This window comes from Poecile atricapillus, chromosome 3, assembly GCF_030490865.1.
Source record: "Poecile atricapillus isolate bPoeAtr1 chromosome 3, bPoeAtr1.hap1, whole genome shotgun sequence".
Taxonomy (NCBI): Eukaryota; Metazoa; Chordata; class Aves; order Passeriformes; family Paridae; genus Poecile; species Poecile atricapillus.
Window position 1 is genome coordinate 72,032,196 of NC_081251.1, and position 21,420 is coordinate 72,053,615.

General features: G+C 39.2%; 1 protein-coding gene across 1 annotated transcript in view; it reads right to left on the reverse strand.

Annotated features, from left to right (window-relative positions):
• Nucleotides 1–21,420, reverse strand: part of DISC1 (DISC1 scaffold protein) — a 201,008-nt gene that overhangs the window by 141,334 nt on the left and 38,254 nt on the right. Inside the window, 2 exon segments of the mRNA XM_058835575.1 lie at nucleotides 524–653; nucleotides 3,908–4,058. Of these exon segments, the coding sequence (XP_058691558.1) occupies nucleotides 524–653; nucleotides 3,908–4,058 (281 nt within the window).

Here is a 21,420-nt window from a genome sequence, read left to right on the forward strand (position 1 = left end):
TGAAACATTCCATTTGCCAAACTATCACGTTGTGACATCATGTGTCATTGTAAAGCTATTGTTAGCAAATGCTGACTGCTCCGTGATGATTCCTTCATCCTTATGAAAAGCATCAATCATCTTTCAGGAATAAAAGCTGGTAAATCATGTATTTATAGTAAATTCTAACCAGAAATGGATGAAAACTTTTTGTCTTCAAATAAAAACTTCTGAAGATCAGTGTAATATTAAAACGTCAAATTATAACAAAGAGCACGCTTAAAAAGATAATGAGGAAAGTTTAAGCATGCACACAAGCCACCAAACCTTCCAGCTCTGTGTTTCTGTAATGAGATTAACACAACTCCTGTGGCTGCCATCTCCAATCATCACTTAGATTATCGACTGGACTCCAGCCAAGGCTCTAATTACTACACAGAAGCAAAGTCGCTATTACAATAAATTTATTTAATTCTGTGTGACAGCTTACAAGGTTTTCCCCACACAGCACTGGTTCTTATACACAACTCTGCAGTCCTGTTACCTGTAACCGCTTCTTTTCTTGAAAAAGCTGGTTGCGTTTTGTGGCCGAAACCTGCGTCCTCTCCTGGGAAGTTGATCTCAAAAGTTTATGCTCTTTTTCATGACAAAGACCATTTTCTTCATGTCTAACCCTTTGAAAAAAAACACAACAGCTAAAAATTAGTGGTTTTCATAAGTTTCAGTGTCTCAAGGATTAAACAGATCAGAATGCTACGTGTTACCTTTAGAGTCATAACACTCCACCACCAGAATGAATACATTTCAAACAGATAGAGAACAAGAGATTTTTTTCTCCTTGGCATATCTTCCTTTATTATCTCAAACATTTACACTGTTTTTACAACACGATGAAGAAAGAAAATGGAAAGTTTGTAAAGCTTCAGGCTTCCCCCAGCTTTATCATATTTCAGAAATTTATCCATCACTGCCTTGAAAGAGACAAAACTAAGGCATGTAGTTTCTATCAATACAGAGAAAAATGTCTTAGACAGAAGTTTAGAAACTTGCCAAAGCCATTTTTGCAGCTTCTGTCAGCTTTTGGAGACTACATTAGAGATCATCTGGTGTGTTTGCTCCACAATGCCAAATTTTACTTCTCTCTTGCACAGCGAGTTCTTTCAAAATCACAATCAGCGGGCTTCCTCCCAGTCATCTGTACAGCCCTCAGTTGTAAATCTTTGCATGACTGGACTCCAGCACATTATGTTAAATATCAATTCTATAATCAGCCTCTCAAAATGCATCTGCAAACAATGCAAATCCATTTTGCTTTCCATGTTCCCTCACAAAGGGCATGTGCACTTGAGAAGGACAATTGTGTTCTGTGTCCATCTCTGGAGACAAGTGCATGCATCTCCACATAAAGAATACAGATTCATTTCAGTATCTTCTTTTAAAAATATTGTGTCTCAAAGTGTTCTGAGGCATGATTTCCCACTGCCATCTCGCAAAGTAAATACATCAATGCCACATATAAAACATGCATCGTGAGTCTGGTTTAAGCATGATTAATCACGCAATTATGATCTCCATGCACGGATATTTAACAAGTGTGTAGAACAAGAGGTTTTCGTCTATTCTGCAGGACCATCAAAAGACACATGTTTTACTCCCTCCTGTGGGCTGCAGAATATGCTGAAAAGGCAAAATAAAGCCTCAGCACTAACATAGGTATGAAGCAAGAGAGACGTAACGACAGTGTAACTGCATTTCTGTATTAACAGCGTGGACCAAAGAGACATCCCCTATTATGAGATGCTGGGCCATCATTGTGCCTTACAATCATTACAGGTTCCTGTGGCTGTGACCAACCACACTTCCCAGCAGCTCTGAAGCCACCTTCTTAAAGCCAGAGCTGCATCATTCCTAGAGAGGTATGTAATAAATTTCCAAGTGGCTGATGGAAATTTAGAAACAATTCCACTGTAAACACAGTTTATTTTCAGAACCTTCTTGGAAATTCCATGTGTATCTCTCTACTTGGTACTGCTGGAAGACAAACAAGATCTCTCTGATCTCACCAAATCTGACTGATTGCACAACCACAGCATTTCTTGTTCCTAAGCTAAAAATAACGAAATCTGGCTCCCACCACATGCCCCCAATATCCTGTGTCAACATCAAATGCATTCACTTAAAAACTCATCTCATAATTTAATCAAGTAAAACAAAACTGGAGTATGAATTTCAGCTTCATATCTTAAATAAGCTGCCAAACACACTTTTCTTGCAAAAAGATGAGACTGACTTAACTACGGTAAAATTGCAATAATCTGGTCATCATCTTCTGATGATAGTCTGATCATCTTTTTAATTTTCCAGGTGAAACAAAAACAAAAGTTTTCTTGGATATTCTGGTTTTGTTGCAATTCAAAATGAAAACAAAAAAAAAATTTCCTTGAGGAAGCAGTTAGGTATTCCACTGTACTATCTAAAAACACTGCTGGAACAGAAAGGACTTAAACCCCTGTACAGAAGACAAAGGGTACACTTGCTGTATTAATGAGTCAGACCACAGACAAAGCAGTGTAAAAGGCTACAAGAATCAAGCAAGCAAATAAAAGGCTGTCACAACAATAGCAGTCGAACTTAAGCTCAAAGAAAGGAGTATGCACAAGACAGAAAAGGGAAGACAATATTCATCTGACCCTGAAGAATGGCACTGCTCAGACCTGTGCAAAGAGAAGAGTTACAGATCTAATCATCCAAAGAACAGGAACACTTTCATAAATGTGTTATAATATCTATTTTATATATAAAAGCATTATATATACATTATACAGGATAAAAATAAGCAAACTGTATCTGAGGAATGCTTTAGTGACTCAATTTCCATGACAAAGAAGAAAACGCTACCTCTAATGCCAAAATCATTATTACAAATTAATGCATAGACCAAACACATCTTAACAGCAAAATAGAGGATGGTGTATCTTAATCTTTAAGGCCTCTTAGAGCCTCAGAAGGTAGAAGGAAACAGCTCTGAAAGGAGTGCAGCTTCTTTTAACCTCTCCTTTTACTAGGTGCTATAAACAGAGGCTAAAATTACCTACAAATTCTCCAGTTTCACAAAAAAAAAGTATTATCTAATTTTATCTAATTTTCATGTCTATCAAAAATTACACACAAAGGTATTGACTAGCACATTGCAGCCTTTATATTAACAAGCTGCCAGAAAACAAAAGGCTTCTTTCATTTGTGCTATTGCATTTGAGAATAGCTTTCAATACCTGTAAAGTATCCTCTTCTAAAAACAGTAACTAGGAGCATGGATGAAGACAGACCAAGAAATAGAGACTATTTTTTTTTTCCTAAGCTATCCCTCTCTTGGGCCATCCAACACATCTTGCATTCCTCTCATCTTTGAAGTTATCCCTTCAAGACAAGGTTTAGAATTTATTTTTGTGACTTTGTACAATGCTGAGCTCAATATTGCTGTCTAAGAAGTAGCACACAAAAGGAAGCTCCCAAAGATCTATTCCTATCAAATCTGGTTTTTACTTTGTATTTAAATATCCTTTCATTGCCTGAAAGGGAGCATCAGAATTAACTCCACAGGGAAGCGTTGCTCAAGCTGCGTTGCTGTTGTATGCTCAAGCTGCCGTGTCAAGGATTCAATCCCATTCCCACTCAACATCAACGAGAAATGTTCCATTTAATTTACCAGTTCATCATGATCAATGTTTTTCAGGGGAATTCTGAAAGAATTGTAGAAAGAAAAAAAAAGGGGGGGGTGGGGGGGAGGGTGGAATTTTCATAAGCAAGGTTCATATGGATACATTAGATGGTCATTACAATTCTTTACTATAATTATTCATAAGTTGTATTCTGCATTTTGAGAAAAAGGGAAGCATCATTTTACACAATAATGAATCAACAAACTTACCAGTGATCAGCAGCCCAGTGCAAAGTTGCTTGAACTTGGGTCATGAACCTATCCAAAAAACTGCTAACTGAGGGATGCCTTGAAGGAAGCTGAAATTTTAAAGAATTTTTCTCCTTCTCCAGTTCTTCCAGTTTCTGTCTAAATTTATCAGCTAGAAATTAAATTAACAAAAAAAAAAATTAAACAGTGACAAAAGGGTCCCGTTTTACCTGGGGGTAAAAACACAGTCTCCCAACAAAAAGTAAAATCCACCTCTCTGATGGTTCTTCTTCTTCCTCTTTTCATAAAATATATTGATCTGCTCTGATTAAGGAGAAATTAACAAGACTACAATGAAAAATATCAAATAACCACGATGCCAAGCTACTTTTTTCTATTACAAGGACAAAACTGCAGGCTTCCCCGTACTATTTTAATTTCATAGAGCTCCAAAGAATTGTCTCAAAGTTATCATCTCCGCTCTTCCTAGAGTAACAGCTGAGAATTAAATTCTAGGAAAAGTTCTACCCTTCACTGCTTCAGTTTTTCTTAAAACTTAGGTAGCAGTTACTCATTTAAATTTTGACCTTATAAAAAATTGGTACTGCTATTAGGTCAAGAACCGAAGAATCACGCATGATACAGCAGTATACTTCAGCAGAAAATGCACGTGCAATTATAGCAATTAAACAATTATCACATTCCCGGCTCTCCTGAATTATGCTCAGTTTATCATTCAAAGAAAATATATTTACTTTCAACTTTAAATAAAAATACAGTAGTCCCCAAGACACTGCTTTGATTCTACCATAACCCTATACATTCCTTAGAGTAAACACTTCTCTATGAAAGTTATTTGTTTTCTGTCCCTGTGTAGAAAACAAAGGAATATCATTCTAACTACTAATTATTAATGCAGTACATGTATCTTCTATTGTGCCACTATACCCACAAAATCACCTACATGACAGATAACAAGCCTGCCATCCAAGCCAGAACACCTTTGATGATACATTAGTCACATTAGAGAGTTTTGAGCTAATCCTCAAATGGAAAACCTTTACAGTTCAGTACTCTGCTCATGGCCTCACTGCATATAATTTTGTGCGATTAGCAATCCTTTCAACATTTTCAATACAATATATTACTATCAGAATAGCATCCATCTGTGCATGCTTTTTATTGCTTATTTTCTTTCTTTATCCTCTGAGGGAATTTTACATTAGAAGCTGCTTATATTTGCTACTTTAGCAAAATGATGCATTTTTACAATAATCTGTCATTAGTATTGATCTCCAGTCTGTTTCTGTGCCAACAGGGTAGAATTCAGAGACCTTACTAACAAGACTAGATCTTTTCCCTGTCCCAGCACACTGTAGCAGGGTGAACTTTTGTGTTGTCATTGGCATACAAAATGTCAGAAAGCCCTTGCGGAAATGAGCACCCTATCCCACTTGTATCCACGTGCACACTATTCCTGCAAAGTAATGGAGGTGAACCACACTTGTGGTCACAGCTAAATAGATTCACCCAATCCCTATCACCACACTGAAACTGAAATTTGAGCTGAGATGAGACTCCCAACCCTGTATTTTGACCAGAAAAACATATCAGCACTTGCATGCTAATATGCCACTTGGCATTTCAAACTCAGCCATCGAAAATACCAGTTACAAACAGAATAGTTAGGGCTGAAAGGGTTGGCTAGTGTCCTATGACCACTGAATGCCAAACCACATGGAAACACTTCCTTTTACTCACACCATTCGCCACTGGGCTTCCTGGGAGTTGTGGCAACCCTTTATAGCCATTTAACAAGGCCGTCATTGTTCTTCAGCATAATTATGCTTAACTGTATTTGTGTGTCCAGTTGTTCCATCGTTCTACTCCTACCCCTCCTGGCCCTAGAAACACGCTATTTTGGGAAGGAAAACAGATGAGAGGATCCACATGCCAACTCCTTCTCTCTTTCTCTCTCATTAAGTCTTGGCTGCATCCTGCTTTATATATTCCAATCTACACAGTATTCAATTAGTTTCTACTAGCAGACGTTTCTAAATAATTTGTTCTGCTGGCATCTTATAAGTAATATGGCTGCTCCTCTACTTATATCTCTGCACTAAATGATTTTTTACCCCTTTATCTTTTCAGCATCACACTTCAGGGTTATGTCTTAAGAGACTCCAGTGAGCTGAACGCAGCACCCAGCTTTTAGAATCCTCTTCTGGAAAGGAGGTCCCTGCCATTTGACCTGGCTGATATCTTCAGTGCACGGAGAGACCCAAGAGCCTCAGTGCCAGCTGCAGAGCAGGGAACCATACAAATAAGGCTCATCTCAATCCAGCTTTTAGTGCTGTGGCTCAAGAGAAATCTGGATCAAGCACAAGTAATGGAAATGACCAGAAGTCTAGCCAACAGGATGTGAAAGAGGGACATAAGCAGAGTTCCTCAGACTGGCAGAGATAAAGACTGAGGTAACTTCCAGTACTACTACAAAGCTGCAAGCTGCGAAGAAAGCAGTAATACAATGTTCCCTTAGAATCTGAGTCCTCAGTAACAAACTTGAGTTGCAGTAAACGATACGCCAAAAAAACATTAGATATAGTGAAGCACTAAATCTAACTGCCAGGGTTAGACAGGAAATCTCCACTGTTGGTTTTCAGGTCAGACAAACATCTCTCAGGAATAGTTCTGGCAGAGTTTTAAGGTTGAAGCCAGAAAACCCAAATGCATCCTCTTGTTTGAACAAGGGAAAGTGCCAGATTCTGCACTTATGATGGGGCAACCCTGGATGTATGGACAGACTGGGGAATGAGAGGTCACTTGGTCTGTCCAGCCTGGAGGAGACCAAGGGGAGACCTCAGTGCAGTTACAGCTTCCTCCTGAGGGGAAGTGGAGGGGCAAACACTGATCTCTGCTCTGTGGTGACCAGGGGCAGGACCCAAAGGAATGGCCTGAAGTTGTGTGGGAGGTTTAGGCTGAATATTAGGAAAACATTCTTCATCCAGAGGGTGACTGGGCACTGGAACTTCCCCAGGGAAGCTGTCGTTGCATCAAGTCTGACATAGTTCAAGAGGTGTTCAGACAATGCTCTCAGGCACATCGTGTGATTCTTTGGGCTGCCCTGGGCAGGGCCAGGAGTTGGACTTTGATGATCCTTATTCCAGCTCAGAATATTCTGTGTGATCTCTTCCACCGTATTTTCTAGGATTCTTCAGCCAAGAAGAAGACACAGAAGACCTTTGCTATTGCTAAGTCATCAGACTCGCAGACACAACTTTCTTTTACTTTCATTTCTGTGTTTTAACAAGTTATTCCAACAGAGAAGAGACCTCCACAGAATCCAAGAACTTGCTGATAGACTGAGACACCAAAAGAAACCACAAGCACTCAGGTATCTCCATCACAAAGAAAGGCTTAATACTTTCTCTATCCCATTCCTCATTTCAACATAAATTACCTAATGCACAGTTTACATGCCAAAAGCAATCCCCCCCATTTGATGAAGTTCTTAAATGACCAAACCTTCAGGTAATCAATACATACTGTTTTACAGAAGCATTTAAAATGAGGCCTAAATTCTCTTTATCAGCCTTTTATTTCACTACATGCTGGTACCAGCTTGCTGCCTTGAAGAGTCCTACAGATACCCTATACAAAGCTCCTGCTTCAGACCAAACAGTAAAAGTTAACCCGTAAATTACCCTCCACTGCAATCCATTACTGTGCAAACCACCATTGCCAATGTACCTCAGACGTCCCACTCACTTTAAAGCAAACCCACAGAAGGCCTGGAAGATGTTGACTAACTGCTGTTCTCAATTAAACAAGCAGCAGTCAGAGAACAGTAATGTCTCCAAAGATCACGCTTTATAGTAGCTTTGAGTAAAGGAACCAATTTCCATAGCTCCTAACTGACCATGTGAGAACTTCTGGCTACCTCTCTATTTTTTGCATACTCTACGTCGGTTTTATTCCGCCAAAGAAAAGGTTCACTTTACCAGAACTATTTATCATCATTTAAAAAACATTTAAGAAAATCATCTCAGTAAGGACAGAACTGCATTTGCTATGTACTGCTTATACTTACGTTTATTTATGTCTGTGCTAATAAATGTGAAGATAATCAATCATGCTATTCTACAAATTGCTGGGTATTAAGAAAGTGTTTCTTCAGCTAGTTCAACTAGAGAATGTCATTTGATCTTGCACCACAATTCAGCAAACAACATCTTCCCTTTTGCCCTTGTATCCCCCCAAAATCTGAGGGCCCTAAAACAGGATTTGTGTAGGATTTATAACCGTAACTTACACACTGAAGCTCAAAAATATTTTTCTTGCCTACTTCTGAGAACACCATCTCCCCACCATTCATTTTCTCAAAAATTTTAGGGGCCCAAAATGACTGAAGTGTCTTGTATGCTCAGCACCAAAGACAGTCATGTATTTTCTAAGAACCAAAGAAGTCCCAGGTCCAGAACCAAAGACCCCCTCTAGCAGCCTGTATCCAAAATCACACACAATATCAGGACTTTAGAGAGGAGACTAAGAACCAGGGTGAAAAGTGCCCCCTTTCTGTTCCTGAATCCTAATGTCTGTCATCTAAAAGACTCCCCTTCTATCCACCAGAAACTTCTCCCTTCTCAGGCTATCTATGCTTTTGGTCTCCAAAATACATTATAACAGAGAATACAAAAATTGAACCATGAATTATTCAAACACATACCCTGTCTGGTAACCTGAGGAGTCTAATGTGGAGCTTGAATGTGTGACTGAAACACAGCTGAAGAGCAAGTAAGCAAGGTGTATAACAGCCCAGTTACCAGCATTAGCCTCCTGCAAAATAACTTGCAGGAGAAAATGCAGATCAATTAATATCCAAATATGACACATAAAGACATATACTTTAATAAGAACTGAGGGCATTACAAGCACCTGGAATTCCTATCTGCTCTTAACTTAAGGATAAAATAATTAACCATCTAACAGTACCAAACATATACACAGTCAAAAAGGAAGACACTTGATATGTATAAAATAGAGCTTCAGATTACTCTTGGATAGTTGAACAGCTAGCCCTTAGCACATGCTGTCTGGTCATCGGTATAGAGCAAACCTTTTCTATATTCCATTCAACCCTGCATGTGGAAAACAACAAAATAAAGCCACTGCAAAGTCAAACTGCACATCTGGGCAAGGCTGACTCCAAGAAGTCATGGGTCTGGGGACAGACACCACTGAAGCAACAGGAGAGCAGAGTTATGCCTACCCTGCTGACTGTGTGGATTAAAAGGAAAACATCTGCAGGGCAAAACAGTTCAGTATTGAGGCCCCAATACTTGCATCTTGGAAGGTTCTACTTCAAACTAGGTTTAGTGCAATGCTATGAATTGAAGGACAGACAGTTGAACCCCTCTGGTAGCTCTACAACTCTTCAGACTTTGTCTCACCTGAAAGCAAACCAACCCATTGTACTACAAGACTGCTCTACACTGCAAAGCAAAGCATAGTAAATGGGACAATTAGGAGATTCCTTCTGAAGGCTCACACACCTAATCCGAATTAAAATTATATTTGGCGGAGGGTCCATTAAATACATCCAGCAGTCAGCGGAAAAAGCAGTTCCTGGGAAGGCCAGTAAGCAGAGGCTAAAGGTTTCCAGAAAAGGCTATAACCCCCTGGGTACCACAGCCAGTAAAAAGGCAGAGCAAAACACAAATGTAATTATCCCACTTACCCAGCACTTAACTTTTTCCATTCCAGTCAAGAAAGGCACCTTTGTGCAATTGCACACTCCAGCTCTACTACTGAACTGTCAAGACTTCCTTGAGGAACAAACCAAACTCCTGGCTGCTGAACACCCTTTGGAGTCAGAAGCTACTGTCACAAATTCACCCTAAAGCAGGAGGGCCAAAATCTGCAAGAGCTATAACTCCATAATTCCTTGGTATGTGTGTATTCCTCAGTTATTTCTCACTCTTAGTACAGATGACAAACCCTTCTAATTCCTGCTGAGATGCTCGACTGATGGTACCTCCAATTCTGGTGCTGTTTAAAGTTAAAAGACTAGCAACCAGAAGAGTACAAGAGAATAAGTCTCCTGCATCCCCTGACACACTCAAGGTACCAGAGTAACCAAAATACCCCGCAATGACCTGATGTAGCATTTGATGCCACAAGTTCCCCCTCCTGCAGTCAGCATCAGCTGCCTATTCTCAGATTCCTTCTCCTTTCCTAACAATGAGACACCACTACATGTAAATCAGGGCGGGGGAAGAAAGGGAAGGAAACCTGGTACTCAAAATAGTTCCTTCAAGAGAAGCAATGGAGAGCACTGTTTACAAGATTTCTTAAAAGGGAGGACAACTCAAGCATGCTGCATCCCTGCAAGCTCTGCATTTTCCACCCATCAGTTCATACCAATTACAACCCAGGAAATTGCTGCTGCCTTAAAATATATAACATTTCAGAATTTAGTGTACTGAACATCTGTGTAGCAGCAGAGTTGGGAAGTCTGAAAGCTTTAAAATATACAAGAACAGACACTTTTAGCTGTTATTACAAAAGGAAACTTGACACAATGGCAGATATTTAATTTCCCTCCTCTAATTTATATTGAATTCAAGAGCATTCATTTAGCATTGAACAAAAAGCTACATTCTTAGACGTTTTAACAGATGCTTCCTCCAAAGCACACCACCAAGATTTCCACCTACAGTTTACATCTCCAGTTAACACTGGAAAATCTATCTCCCCAGAAAGAAACTTCTCCCCATAAAGTCACTAATGCAAAGCTTGGGACAGACTTTTTATCATAAATTTTTACCAGTGCTCCTACTTCATAGAACATTCACAGCAGCAGCGTGACTGACAGACTGTCACTCAGATCTGTAATGTGTTCTCTGGCTCTCGATAATCACAGTTAACAGGATTTATGGGCACAAGCCATAGAACTCCATGGGTTTTGTGAGGGTGCAGGTACAGTTACTTTCAACATCAGCAGGAACATAAGCAAGAAGCCACAAAGCCAGAAAGGCTTTGTCCAGCACACCTCTGGGAAATATGGGGGTTGAGAGCCTAGCAGGAAAATAACCGAGTCCTGACTTGGACAATTAATCTCTCTGTAGTTACTCGGCCAATGCTAGAAAAAAATTGGCTTTCTCATTACTTTCTCCTCACCTGGCAATGATGTAGGGTAAACTATCCTCACAGCTGTTATTTCTGGGCTGAGTTTAAGGATATCAGGACTATTTGGATAAACTGACAATTTCCTGTAACATGATTATCCATAAAGGAAAGTCATTATTTGCCACTAGCATCTCACAGAGGAGCCTCCAATGGAGGTCAAATTGTACCAGGCTCAGCCAACGGAGGGGAAGGGGAAAGGGAGTGGGGAAAGAAACTCTACTCCAATAAATTTACAAAATTCACAAAATAAATGACAGCCAAAGGGGCAAATGGAGAAAACAGCACATCAGACCCACATTCTAGGTGAAAATTAGAGGCAATAATTTCAGCATATTAGAAGCAGCTTAATCTCCATTGTTCCTATCTGACATTGCTGAAGAACATTGAGGTTTTATAGTATCTTTAGTAGCAACATTTTTAATATTAGGACCTTCACAAATACTTCACATTAGAGCATAAACTACTTCCATAATTTTCCAAACACAGGAGTAATTACATTTGCTAATGTGCCTGACATGCATAACAGTTAGTGAAATAGTGGGCAGTTTTCTGTACGTGACAACCTTTGCAATTCATCTTTCTAACTGGATGAAAAATACAATTCCATACAGTTTCTATCCCCTACAGTCCTTCTCTTCAGATTTGCTGCATTTGTAAATTCCTTCAAACACCACAAGAGTTCACAGACAGGCATTAGAACATTGGAGACATCATTTCTCCTTTAGCCAGTTCACAAATTAAACAGTGCCCCACTGTTTGCTCTTCACAGTCTTTCACAAAGTTTCCAATGAAACAACCAAGATCTTTACATTTCCAATATGACTCTACAATAAAAATAATTTACAGCAACATCAGTAAAGATACATTTAAAGGGAAAAAAAAGCTGATTGCTTGTGCACTTTATTTGATAGCAACATTATTCTGCCAGCAGTGCTGACAGTACTGTCACTACATATGAGATTCTGGAGAAACAAAGAAAAACACATACTGCTGACTCCAGGTCAATTCTGTATCTTTAAAAATGTCAGGCTATGCAGGACAACAGAACAGACAAATATTGTGAATAAAATTCTACTCTGAAACAGATCTCACAAGACAAGGAAGCTCAAAGAAATCAATGCAAAGCTCTTTGGCTTGCAATACAGCTCCTTCTTTTACTGGAGATGGTAGAAGAAAAGGTTTGGTGGAAGTTTCCAATCACTGCAGTTCATATACAAGCGCTGTCAGCTGTATATTGATGTCAACTGCAGGCAATTCAATCCCAGTTCACCATGTCCCTTTCCTTGCTCCAAGAATCTCTAAGCCAACATCCATCTATCTTCACTGCCTCTGAATAAATGCCATGGATTGATTAGAAAACACATGAGTCAATTAACAGTAAACCATGCAGTCCTCTACAACTAATTGCATTATATTGTGAGGTAGCTGTCATTTTTATAAAGTTCTGAATATTCCAGGAAGAAATTTTAAAATTGGATGGTCTGTATCTGGGCTTTTATATCAAGGATTTTGTAATTAGAGACAATCAGATTATGTTGGGACTTTTTTGTACCAGGCTCTGTTTAAGCACATATTGTGAATCTAAAGTGCTTTGTTCCAGCTGTCAGACAAAAAAAAGGATCCTTTATTATTGCCTAATCTGAACATATTGAGAACACCATTGTAAAGAATACTGTTTGAAAGATTTTTTTTTTTTGTGAGAAGCCACAAAGTAGTATAGATGATACAAGCAGTGTTCCACAAAGGTTTATCTTCATACTTTTAAAAGCCATGTTGCAAAAGTGCAGAACAAAGCAGCACAAAGTCTAGGCTAAGGAACACCAATGAGTAGATGTATAGTTGCTTTAAGTTGAAGTCTAAAAGAAAACAGCAGACATTTTGAAGTGTGGTGTATATTAAATTGTGCTATGTTTCCCAAGGACTACAATAGGGGAAGAAATTAGCTTGCAGTCTGCTTAAGCTACCAGCTACAGATCAACACCATCAAAACAAAATGCAATTAGGCAACATTATCCCCCTTCTGTGGCAAGGCATGCTGATGAAAAGGTATAAAATACTATTTCTTATTGATTGAATATTACACACAGAGAGCTATAAAGAGAATATAAATGCATGCATGCAGCCCCAAAGCAATTGCTCTGAAAACTGCAGTGGGGAACTCTACAAGGAAAATTGAAGCTTCTAGAAACAAAAGGGAGAGAGAAGATGAAGTAAGCCTTTGTGGTAACAGAGCTGAAAACAGTACATTCATTCATTATGGATGAGTACCTGGATGCTAGAATTTTACTTTAGGTTAAAGCAATCTGTTTTCTGCCTCTCTTGTTCCCTGCATTCTCCTTCTTGAGCTCCCACAATACCGCTCCATGTTTGCTACTATTCCAGGTGCCCACTCTCGCATTTAATAGTCTACATAATCTCAAATATATAAATCTAATTTAATTGTTTCTTCCTTATTCCCAGTGTTCTTCAAGAAGTAAAACTTTACCATCAAATTAAGCTGATAGCCTTCCCCAAGCACTCTGCACCAGTAGATGCAAAACCAAAAAACATTTTAAAACTATTTTTAAAAAAAGACAAATTAAAAAATAGCAAATAAAAGATGCTAACTTAGTTCAGCCTAATCACTTTCCCAATTTCTACCATCCATCACTGTTCCAGCACACAGAAGATACACCACTGCTCTGCTTTATACAGCAAAGGCCATATCCTAAGAAATCAAGCAATATGAGAGAATGGTCATTTGTTCTCAGAGTATTCTGACTGTCAAAGCAAAAATTGGATTCACAAACGTTAAAATTTCACAGATTCATGCAATGGTTTGAGTTTGAAGGGACATTTAAAGTCATCTAGTCCAACCCAACTGCAATACTCAGGGATATCTTCTATCTTCTACTAGATCAGGTTGCTCAGAGCCCCACCCATCCTGGCCTTCAATATTGCCAGAGATGGGGCATGCATGCATGCATCCATCCGTCCACTCTCTGCACAAACTGTTTCAAGCATACTCATTGTAAAAAATTTCTGCCACTGTAAAAAAATTTCTGCCTTGTATCTAGTCAGATCCAATACTTTCCACCAGGAAAGTATTACTCCAGGAATCAGAATTCAATGGCAAAGAAAATAATTTAAACACAGCATAGCTGCTTACTGTTAATATTTGGTGACTGGTTTCCTGCCCTTCCATTTGAACGTGGCCTTATTAATCAATTCCCCCTCAGCAATTCATGAGTACCCTTACACCCCAGCTTCTCCCCTCATTGTTTTTGCCCCTTGATCCTCTTCCCATCCTACATCTTCCAGCTAGCATCTGCTTCTCTAGTCTTCTTTCTTTCCAAAAAGAGAAAAACCACAATTTTTTAGATCTGACTTGCACCTACAGTTTATTTAGCTTACATATACAAGTACTAAGCTCTTGTCCTATTTACCATCTTCACCACTGCTTTCCCAAGTCTGTTTTTGGTACCAAAGCATAAACACAAAACAATTAAAATAATTTTGAGCAGTGGAACTGAAGTTGGATCCTACAACTTCCTTTGTAAGGCCAAAAAAATATAAAATACCAAATGTAAAAAGCTGCATACCCTTTTCTATTTTTTTCCCCTCTGGAAATTAATCTCAAGCACACTTTGTCCTATTGATTCTGAATTTCAAAACATCCTGCATTCCTGACATTCCCAAAATGTCACCAAACTCTCTGAAAAACCAGAAAGTTTGCAGGGTTCAGAACACTGCAGGAAGTGAACTTCCCTGAAGAAACAGGCTGAACTGGATCAAAGCCACATCTCACTGCAATAACCTCAGCGGAGGCTTTTCCTCTGCTATCAAGCTGTACTTCATGTTGGCAGTTTCCTAATAGCTTAAGCAGGTTCTTATTGTAAAAATTACTTGTGTTTTGTTGAGCTGATGACTCTGAGACATGACTTCCTTGAAACAGATCCCTACCAACTCATCATGGCATTGGGACACTCAGTGCCACCACCACGTTCAACCTGTTATGGAGGCTTCCAGAAACAACAAAGGTAGCAATTTCGTTAAGCTTAGTCTTGGAGCTGCCCAAATTCCACCACCAGGGAAAAAGAATAGAATAACTACACGACAGAACAATACAAGGCAGGCAACCATCCCACACACTATGTGAGGCAGGGTCAGAAGAGGATGAAAGGCTTAGATTACTTGCTTAAGAAATCCAACATTCTACAAACAAAGCAGGGTAACAATGTCTCAAAATTCTCTGTTTACCCATCCTCATCCATCCACCAGTACTTCTCCAGAATTCTTTTGTGGAATTATCAACAGCTCAGGAGTAGTATAGGAAGCAAAACAACAATTGAGAGATGTTTGATTTCCCTATGGGAAGCTGATGAAATAATGTGTCTGCTCTGCATTGAAAAGATTTACATGAACACATGAAAAGAATTAGCATACAAAACCTCAGCAACATAGATATATATTCCTTATTGCTGGTTCCCATAAGGCTCATAAAACACTGGAAACTGGATGAAAACAGTAACCAAAATATCACAGGAACCTGGAAATCACAAGCATACCATACAAAAAAAACCAAAAAACCCAGGAGTAGTTATAGGCATAATGAAGATGTTCCATCTAGAAATAGTAATATTTCTTAGTCCACAGTTTCTTTTTATGCATCTACACATACCTACATTTTAAGGCAGAGAGAAAACATTTGGGATATACCATTGGCATGGTTTCATGGAATGGGTTGGTTGTGCCATGCCTGTGCCAGGTGGCTTCAAGTCACACTGGGTATTCCCCCCCCATGAACACCAATTCTACAGCACTTCATTGTCAATAACCTTATTTCTTACAGCTTCTAGGTCCTCCGTCTGTAAAAACACAGATAGCAACAATTGCTCCATAGGGGCCTCATTAGGCTTAATTAATACCTGTGTGAGATCTTCAGATAAAAGGATAGGTGTAATTACACAATCTGAACTGCTCCTTGCATACGAAACCTTGTATTAACCCTTTCATAATTTGAACTTTGGAGACTGCTCCATATAAAAGACTCTCACCCACTGGAGTCACCTCAATCTTCTCATTTCAAAATCAAATGAGGCCCATCATCTTTCCTGTTTTAACAAATGGGATTCTGAAGTCTTTTTTCTTTTTTTTTTTAATCATTATTCCCCACCTTCCTTCCTCATATGCATTTTAACTTTTTACACTTAAAATATTCATTTCATCCTGGCTCTGAGCTCCTGGAAATATTTCAGGTGTAAGAACTACTCCTCAAGCACGCTGGACAGCAGGTAGAGCTGCACAGGAAGAGGTCAGCAGAGGTCAGTAGGGGGAAGAACAAAGACTCTCTACAGAAGTTCCACAGCTCTTTAACTCTGTTTTGGTGCCCTTCAGCAAAGCAGTTATGAATGAGACAAGACTCCCTCAACCATGAACTGCAATCAGAGGCCTTGCTGGATTGAGTTCAGAGGAACAGCAGCAACCACCCAATGATAGCCACTGCAAGAAGTCCAACCTCCTCCAGCATGCAGATCCACAGAAGAGCCTCTCAAATGCCCAGCCTGAGTGGAATTCAGCAGTGGCAAGGCACTTTCACCGGTCTTCACACTTCAAGCTACAAGACTTGAAAATTTTACATACAGGCTCACTGCTTTACACAGCCTGAGCCCATGAAGTGTCAGTGCCTCCAGCAGCATCTCCCCCTGCTCAGCAGTGCCTCCAGGGGCTGGAAATGAAAGCTGCCAGACCAGTGTCTGTTGACAGAGCCAGCAAAGAGGAGCAAAGTGGGACTCTGATAGATGCACAGCTAGAAACAGAGCTTGGGGAGAGGGATTTGGATATTGCCATGCTCTCCAGAAGGGGTTCAGAAAAGCAGGTGCTCCAGAAAAGATGAGATATCTGTCATTTTTATAGGAGCCCACGTACAAAAGACAGAACATATTTCAAGTGTGATCCTGTTGTAGACCCCAGAACTGCAGGTTCTGCTTCCAGCCCCTGCATCACATCTCCTGCAAGCACATAAAATAAATGCATTAAAGCCTATCTTATTATAGCCTCTTAATGCTATCTTTTCTGGCATGCATTAGCTACAAACAAAACTTCGCAAGAAAATAATTTTTATTATCATACAGCTTCACATTAACTAATCTCTACTTTCTTTGTGAGCCACACCAGTGAATCTTGCTATGAATTTCACTCTATGCCAGTACGCCCACACAACCTGTTTTACCACAGCAAAATAAACATTTCTATCCAGCCTTCCACCTTGACTCTGTCCAGCAACATCCCCTGCTACTGAAATTGTTTTAACAGATTGTCTTTGAAGTAACAAATAATATGTTAATGTGACTGTTGTTAACAGCAACCTCTATAAACATCAATTTTTTTTTTTCCCTTCCAAATATCTCCTGCAAATCCAAGAGAAGAGAGCTGAGCTGCTTTCCCCTCCCACACCCATTCAGCTCCTTTTTACTTTACCTCAACGGACAGCTTAAGAAGAACTGTGGTAAAATATGTAGATCAGGCAGATGGCATTTGCTGCTCTTTTCTCAGTCCTGCTGCTCAATGGTTTTAAAAAGACAGATAATTCATTACTAAGGTAGTCTCAGGTAGATCCTGAGCTCCACTACAACCTTTTCTTATCCATTTTGGAGGTGGAATTATTTTATTTACTGGAAGTATCAGAGCCTTCCACCAGAGCAGAAAGAGATACTGGATTAGAACAAGACACCAGAAATAACTGACTTTCGGTCTTTGCTTTTAAGTTTCTCCTCAACAAGTACAATCCTCTCCCTCCTTTATTTTACCAGATGTGAGGAGCAGCTGACATCTCCACTTCCTAGCTGGAGCAGTGGGGCAGGATGGCTTGGTTCTCCTTTTATGGTTCTCTTTATGCTATCCCCTAACCTCACTCTAGATTGTGCTTATAGCTCCCTGCCCCTCCCCACACACAGAACTTCTCTCTTCCCAAATAATATCTGGCTATTATTTCTCTAATATATCAATTAATAATCAGGAAAGTGATTATACACAATATGCAGACACACGTGTGGCCATCCTCTTGAGAGATACCGCCTCCTTGTCATACACTGAAAATTGTTTCTCTTTTATTCCTCTTTTGTTTTTATAAAACAAATAGCAAGATTAAAATACAGAAAACCATTCTTATTTGGTTACAAAGCAATGCAGAAATAAAAAGATAAGCCAATAGATTTTACTTTGAAATATCATTGTGTTTTACTGAAAGGTTTACTGAATTCTCAGCTAACCAGCATTCAAATTGCAATTTAGGCAGCGGTCATTTCCAAGCAACTTGTTCCTTAGTGATAAAAGACATGCAAATAACTTATCACATCATTTTCTAGAGGCTCCACATTTCCACACATAACTGCTTCCAAACAATAAGCTCCCGTCAAGTTAGTGTTCCATCAAATCTGTCAATTGCAACTCATTTGGCACTACAGGACAAGCCGACACATTGCATAAAGGTCAAGTGGAAAAATGTCCCTTCCACTACATCAGTGTCTAGATTGGTAAAGGTCAATCCATCCAATAATTGCTACTACAGAAAATAATGTTGTTGCAATCTATATCATAGGGAAAAAAAAAAAAATAAAGAGTTCAAGTACTTCATTTTTTCCCAAGACATGACAAACCAACATTACTGTCACTTCATGACTGAAGTTCGGTGCACTCTGGAGTATTTAATTAGAACTCAAAGGACTGTAGTGTGGCAAGTGATGATACATCCATTTTATGGACAGCTCACCTGAAGCAGGCTGAAATAGCTTCCCTAAAGTTAAAATAGCAAAAAGCAAATATGACCGAGTAGACTACAACAAAACAAAACTGAACAGGAAATCTGTTGTGGGTTTGGGTTGGTTTTTTTTTTTTTCCCTTTCTTTTAGCTCCCTATCCATATTGTATCAAAAACTTCTTCAGAAAGTAGCACTTAGTCATTTGTAACATCACAGTATGTTGTAAAATATAAAATTGACATATACAAATACAGAAATTAGCATCAAGCCATTTTAATGCTGGAGCTGAAATCCTAAGGCTAAGTGATCAAAACCCCATCCTACAGAGACACACGACCCTTGTCACCCAGGGGGGCCTGGAGTTGTGCAATGATGGAAGAGAAGGGAAAGGAAGATGCTCAGGTTCTCCTCACTACCTCCCTCCACCACTCAATTCATACACAACTCAGTTTATTCTCAGTTTCCATTATTAACAAAAGATTAAAAATTCAACACTATTGCTTAAGATTCAGATCCTGTATCATCAAGGCAAGTTTGGAAGAAGTCTGGCAGTTACTGGGAAGAGTGGTAGAAATATCTTAGAGTCAACTCTAAAACAAGCAAAAATAGAATAATCATGCAATCAATGCCCTGATTGTAAACACTGGGTTTCCAGATTTACTGCAAAGCAGGTTAGGTCTTATTAGACTTTCCAGATACTAGTTGAATAAAACTAAAACTTGCCTGCATCCTAAGCAAGCTTTGTATTAAAAATGAAAAGAAACAACATTCTGTTATAGAAACAAAATTTACCAGAGACAGCTGCAACTCTGTCCCTAAGATACAGAATAAATACAGATACCTGAATGTTTCCAAAATGAGACTAAAGGAAATTAAATGACCAGTATGAACAGAATCAGGCCATCCTGTCAGTAAGTGCTCCAAGGGATACAGTAACAGGTATCTGAAGCCACAAACCTCTTGTTCAAAGCATTATCTCTCCATTAAAAAGAAAAAATCTAGCATAGCACAGTAACATGTATCTCCTTTCATAGGTTTTCTCTTCCACAGGGAAGAGAAGGCTGGAAGCTGGCAAAGGGACAGGGTGGCATTCTTCAGACCTCTTCACTGCCACTTCAGCTGCCACATGCAAGAATGGGAGTGATGTTTGTTTTACCCTCTGGCAGGTTTCCTAACTGTGTCAAATTCAAGTAGTTATTCAAATATACTCAATAACAACACTATCAAGACCTTAGAAAGCCACAATGGTTTCTTCAGTGACAAGCACAATGAATGATGGCAGCATCAGAATGTTAGGCTGCAAGCAGCTGCAGTAAAGAAAACCCAAAAGAAAACAGCTTCTCAGTAAGAGACAGAAAATATAATTTTTAAGTGTTTTAGGCCAATGAAGCACTGTTTGATGAATGCCTCTCAATGTGCAGATGCTTTACTTGCAACTGCATTGACACCAAACAATACTCTGGAGAATATCACCCACCACCCCCATTCTGAAAGAAGTTATTTGTTTACTTGGAAACTTCATCAAATAGATGCATACTGTGTAAATAAAATTTGCCCTTGGCCAGCTGTTTCCTATCTGAAGAGGTGAAAGCTTATGGATCCAGAATCTAAATAAAAAGAATCTGATACCCACTGAAGTGGGATTCTCAGATGCACTCTGAGAACCACCCTCAGATGCTGGAGTGGTTACATGAGCCTAAGTTGCAGGAAAAAAAAATTACTTTGCTTTATAAAGGGCTAAAAAGAATAGTTTACAGATGCTACCTCATACCTTCACCAGCACAGCAAGTACATACAACAAAACATGGGCATATCATATCAGAAGCAGAAGAAACCAAAACAGTCTAGAAGTGACCAGAACTGCCAGATTAGATCAGACCAGGGTTCATCCAGTGCAGGGTCCTGCCTGCAGCAGTGACAACTGGATGTTTCAACACTTCAAAGGATGGAGAGAAAAGCCTACAGCGCAGCCTGCCAGCCTCTGCCAGCCTCAGCACCATCTCTGGTGCTGGGAAATCCTACAGACCTCTTTCAGCAAGCTCCAGGAATTACCAGGCTGCTATGTCTTATATTTAATACAATTATGCTAAGATGAACATTTAGAAATAAAACCTCAGACAAAACCTCTTCATGACAACTTTCAAAAAAAAAAAACTTTCCAGAAATAACTTTTTAAAACTCATTTAGACAGAAGGTCAAATCAGGTTCAATAGGCAATATGTCAAATACTTGAAAGAGTATAATAAAAAATGCAACAAAGTATTTGCCTAAAGTTGCATAAAGTTTCAAAGAAACTAAAATTCTAATGTTATGCTTCAAAAAAAAAACTCCTATTGAATACTTCCCTCTGTACAACTGCCTTATTTCCTACACTATATCCCAGTTACTGAGCTTCACCAATGATCAAAAGCCTTTGTATCTAAAAAAAAAATAAAAATTCTACAGAAGTTCTCCCTGATGCCACATCATTTGCACTGTCATCACATTCACCTTCTTCCTCCACTGTTATTAAACAAGATAATTAGCATAGAAGTAAAAAAGAGTGAGAAATAAAGTCTGTTATAGGCAGCAAAAATATCTCTTGCTCAGTTCAGGCACTCCCAGTCA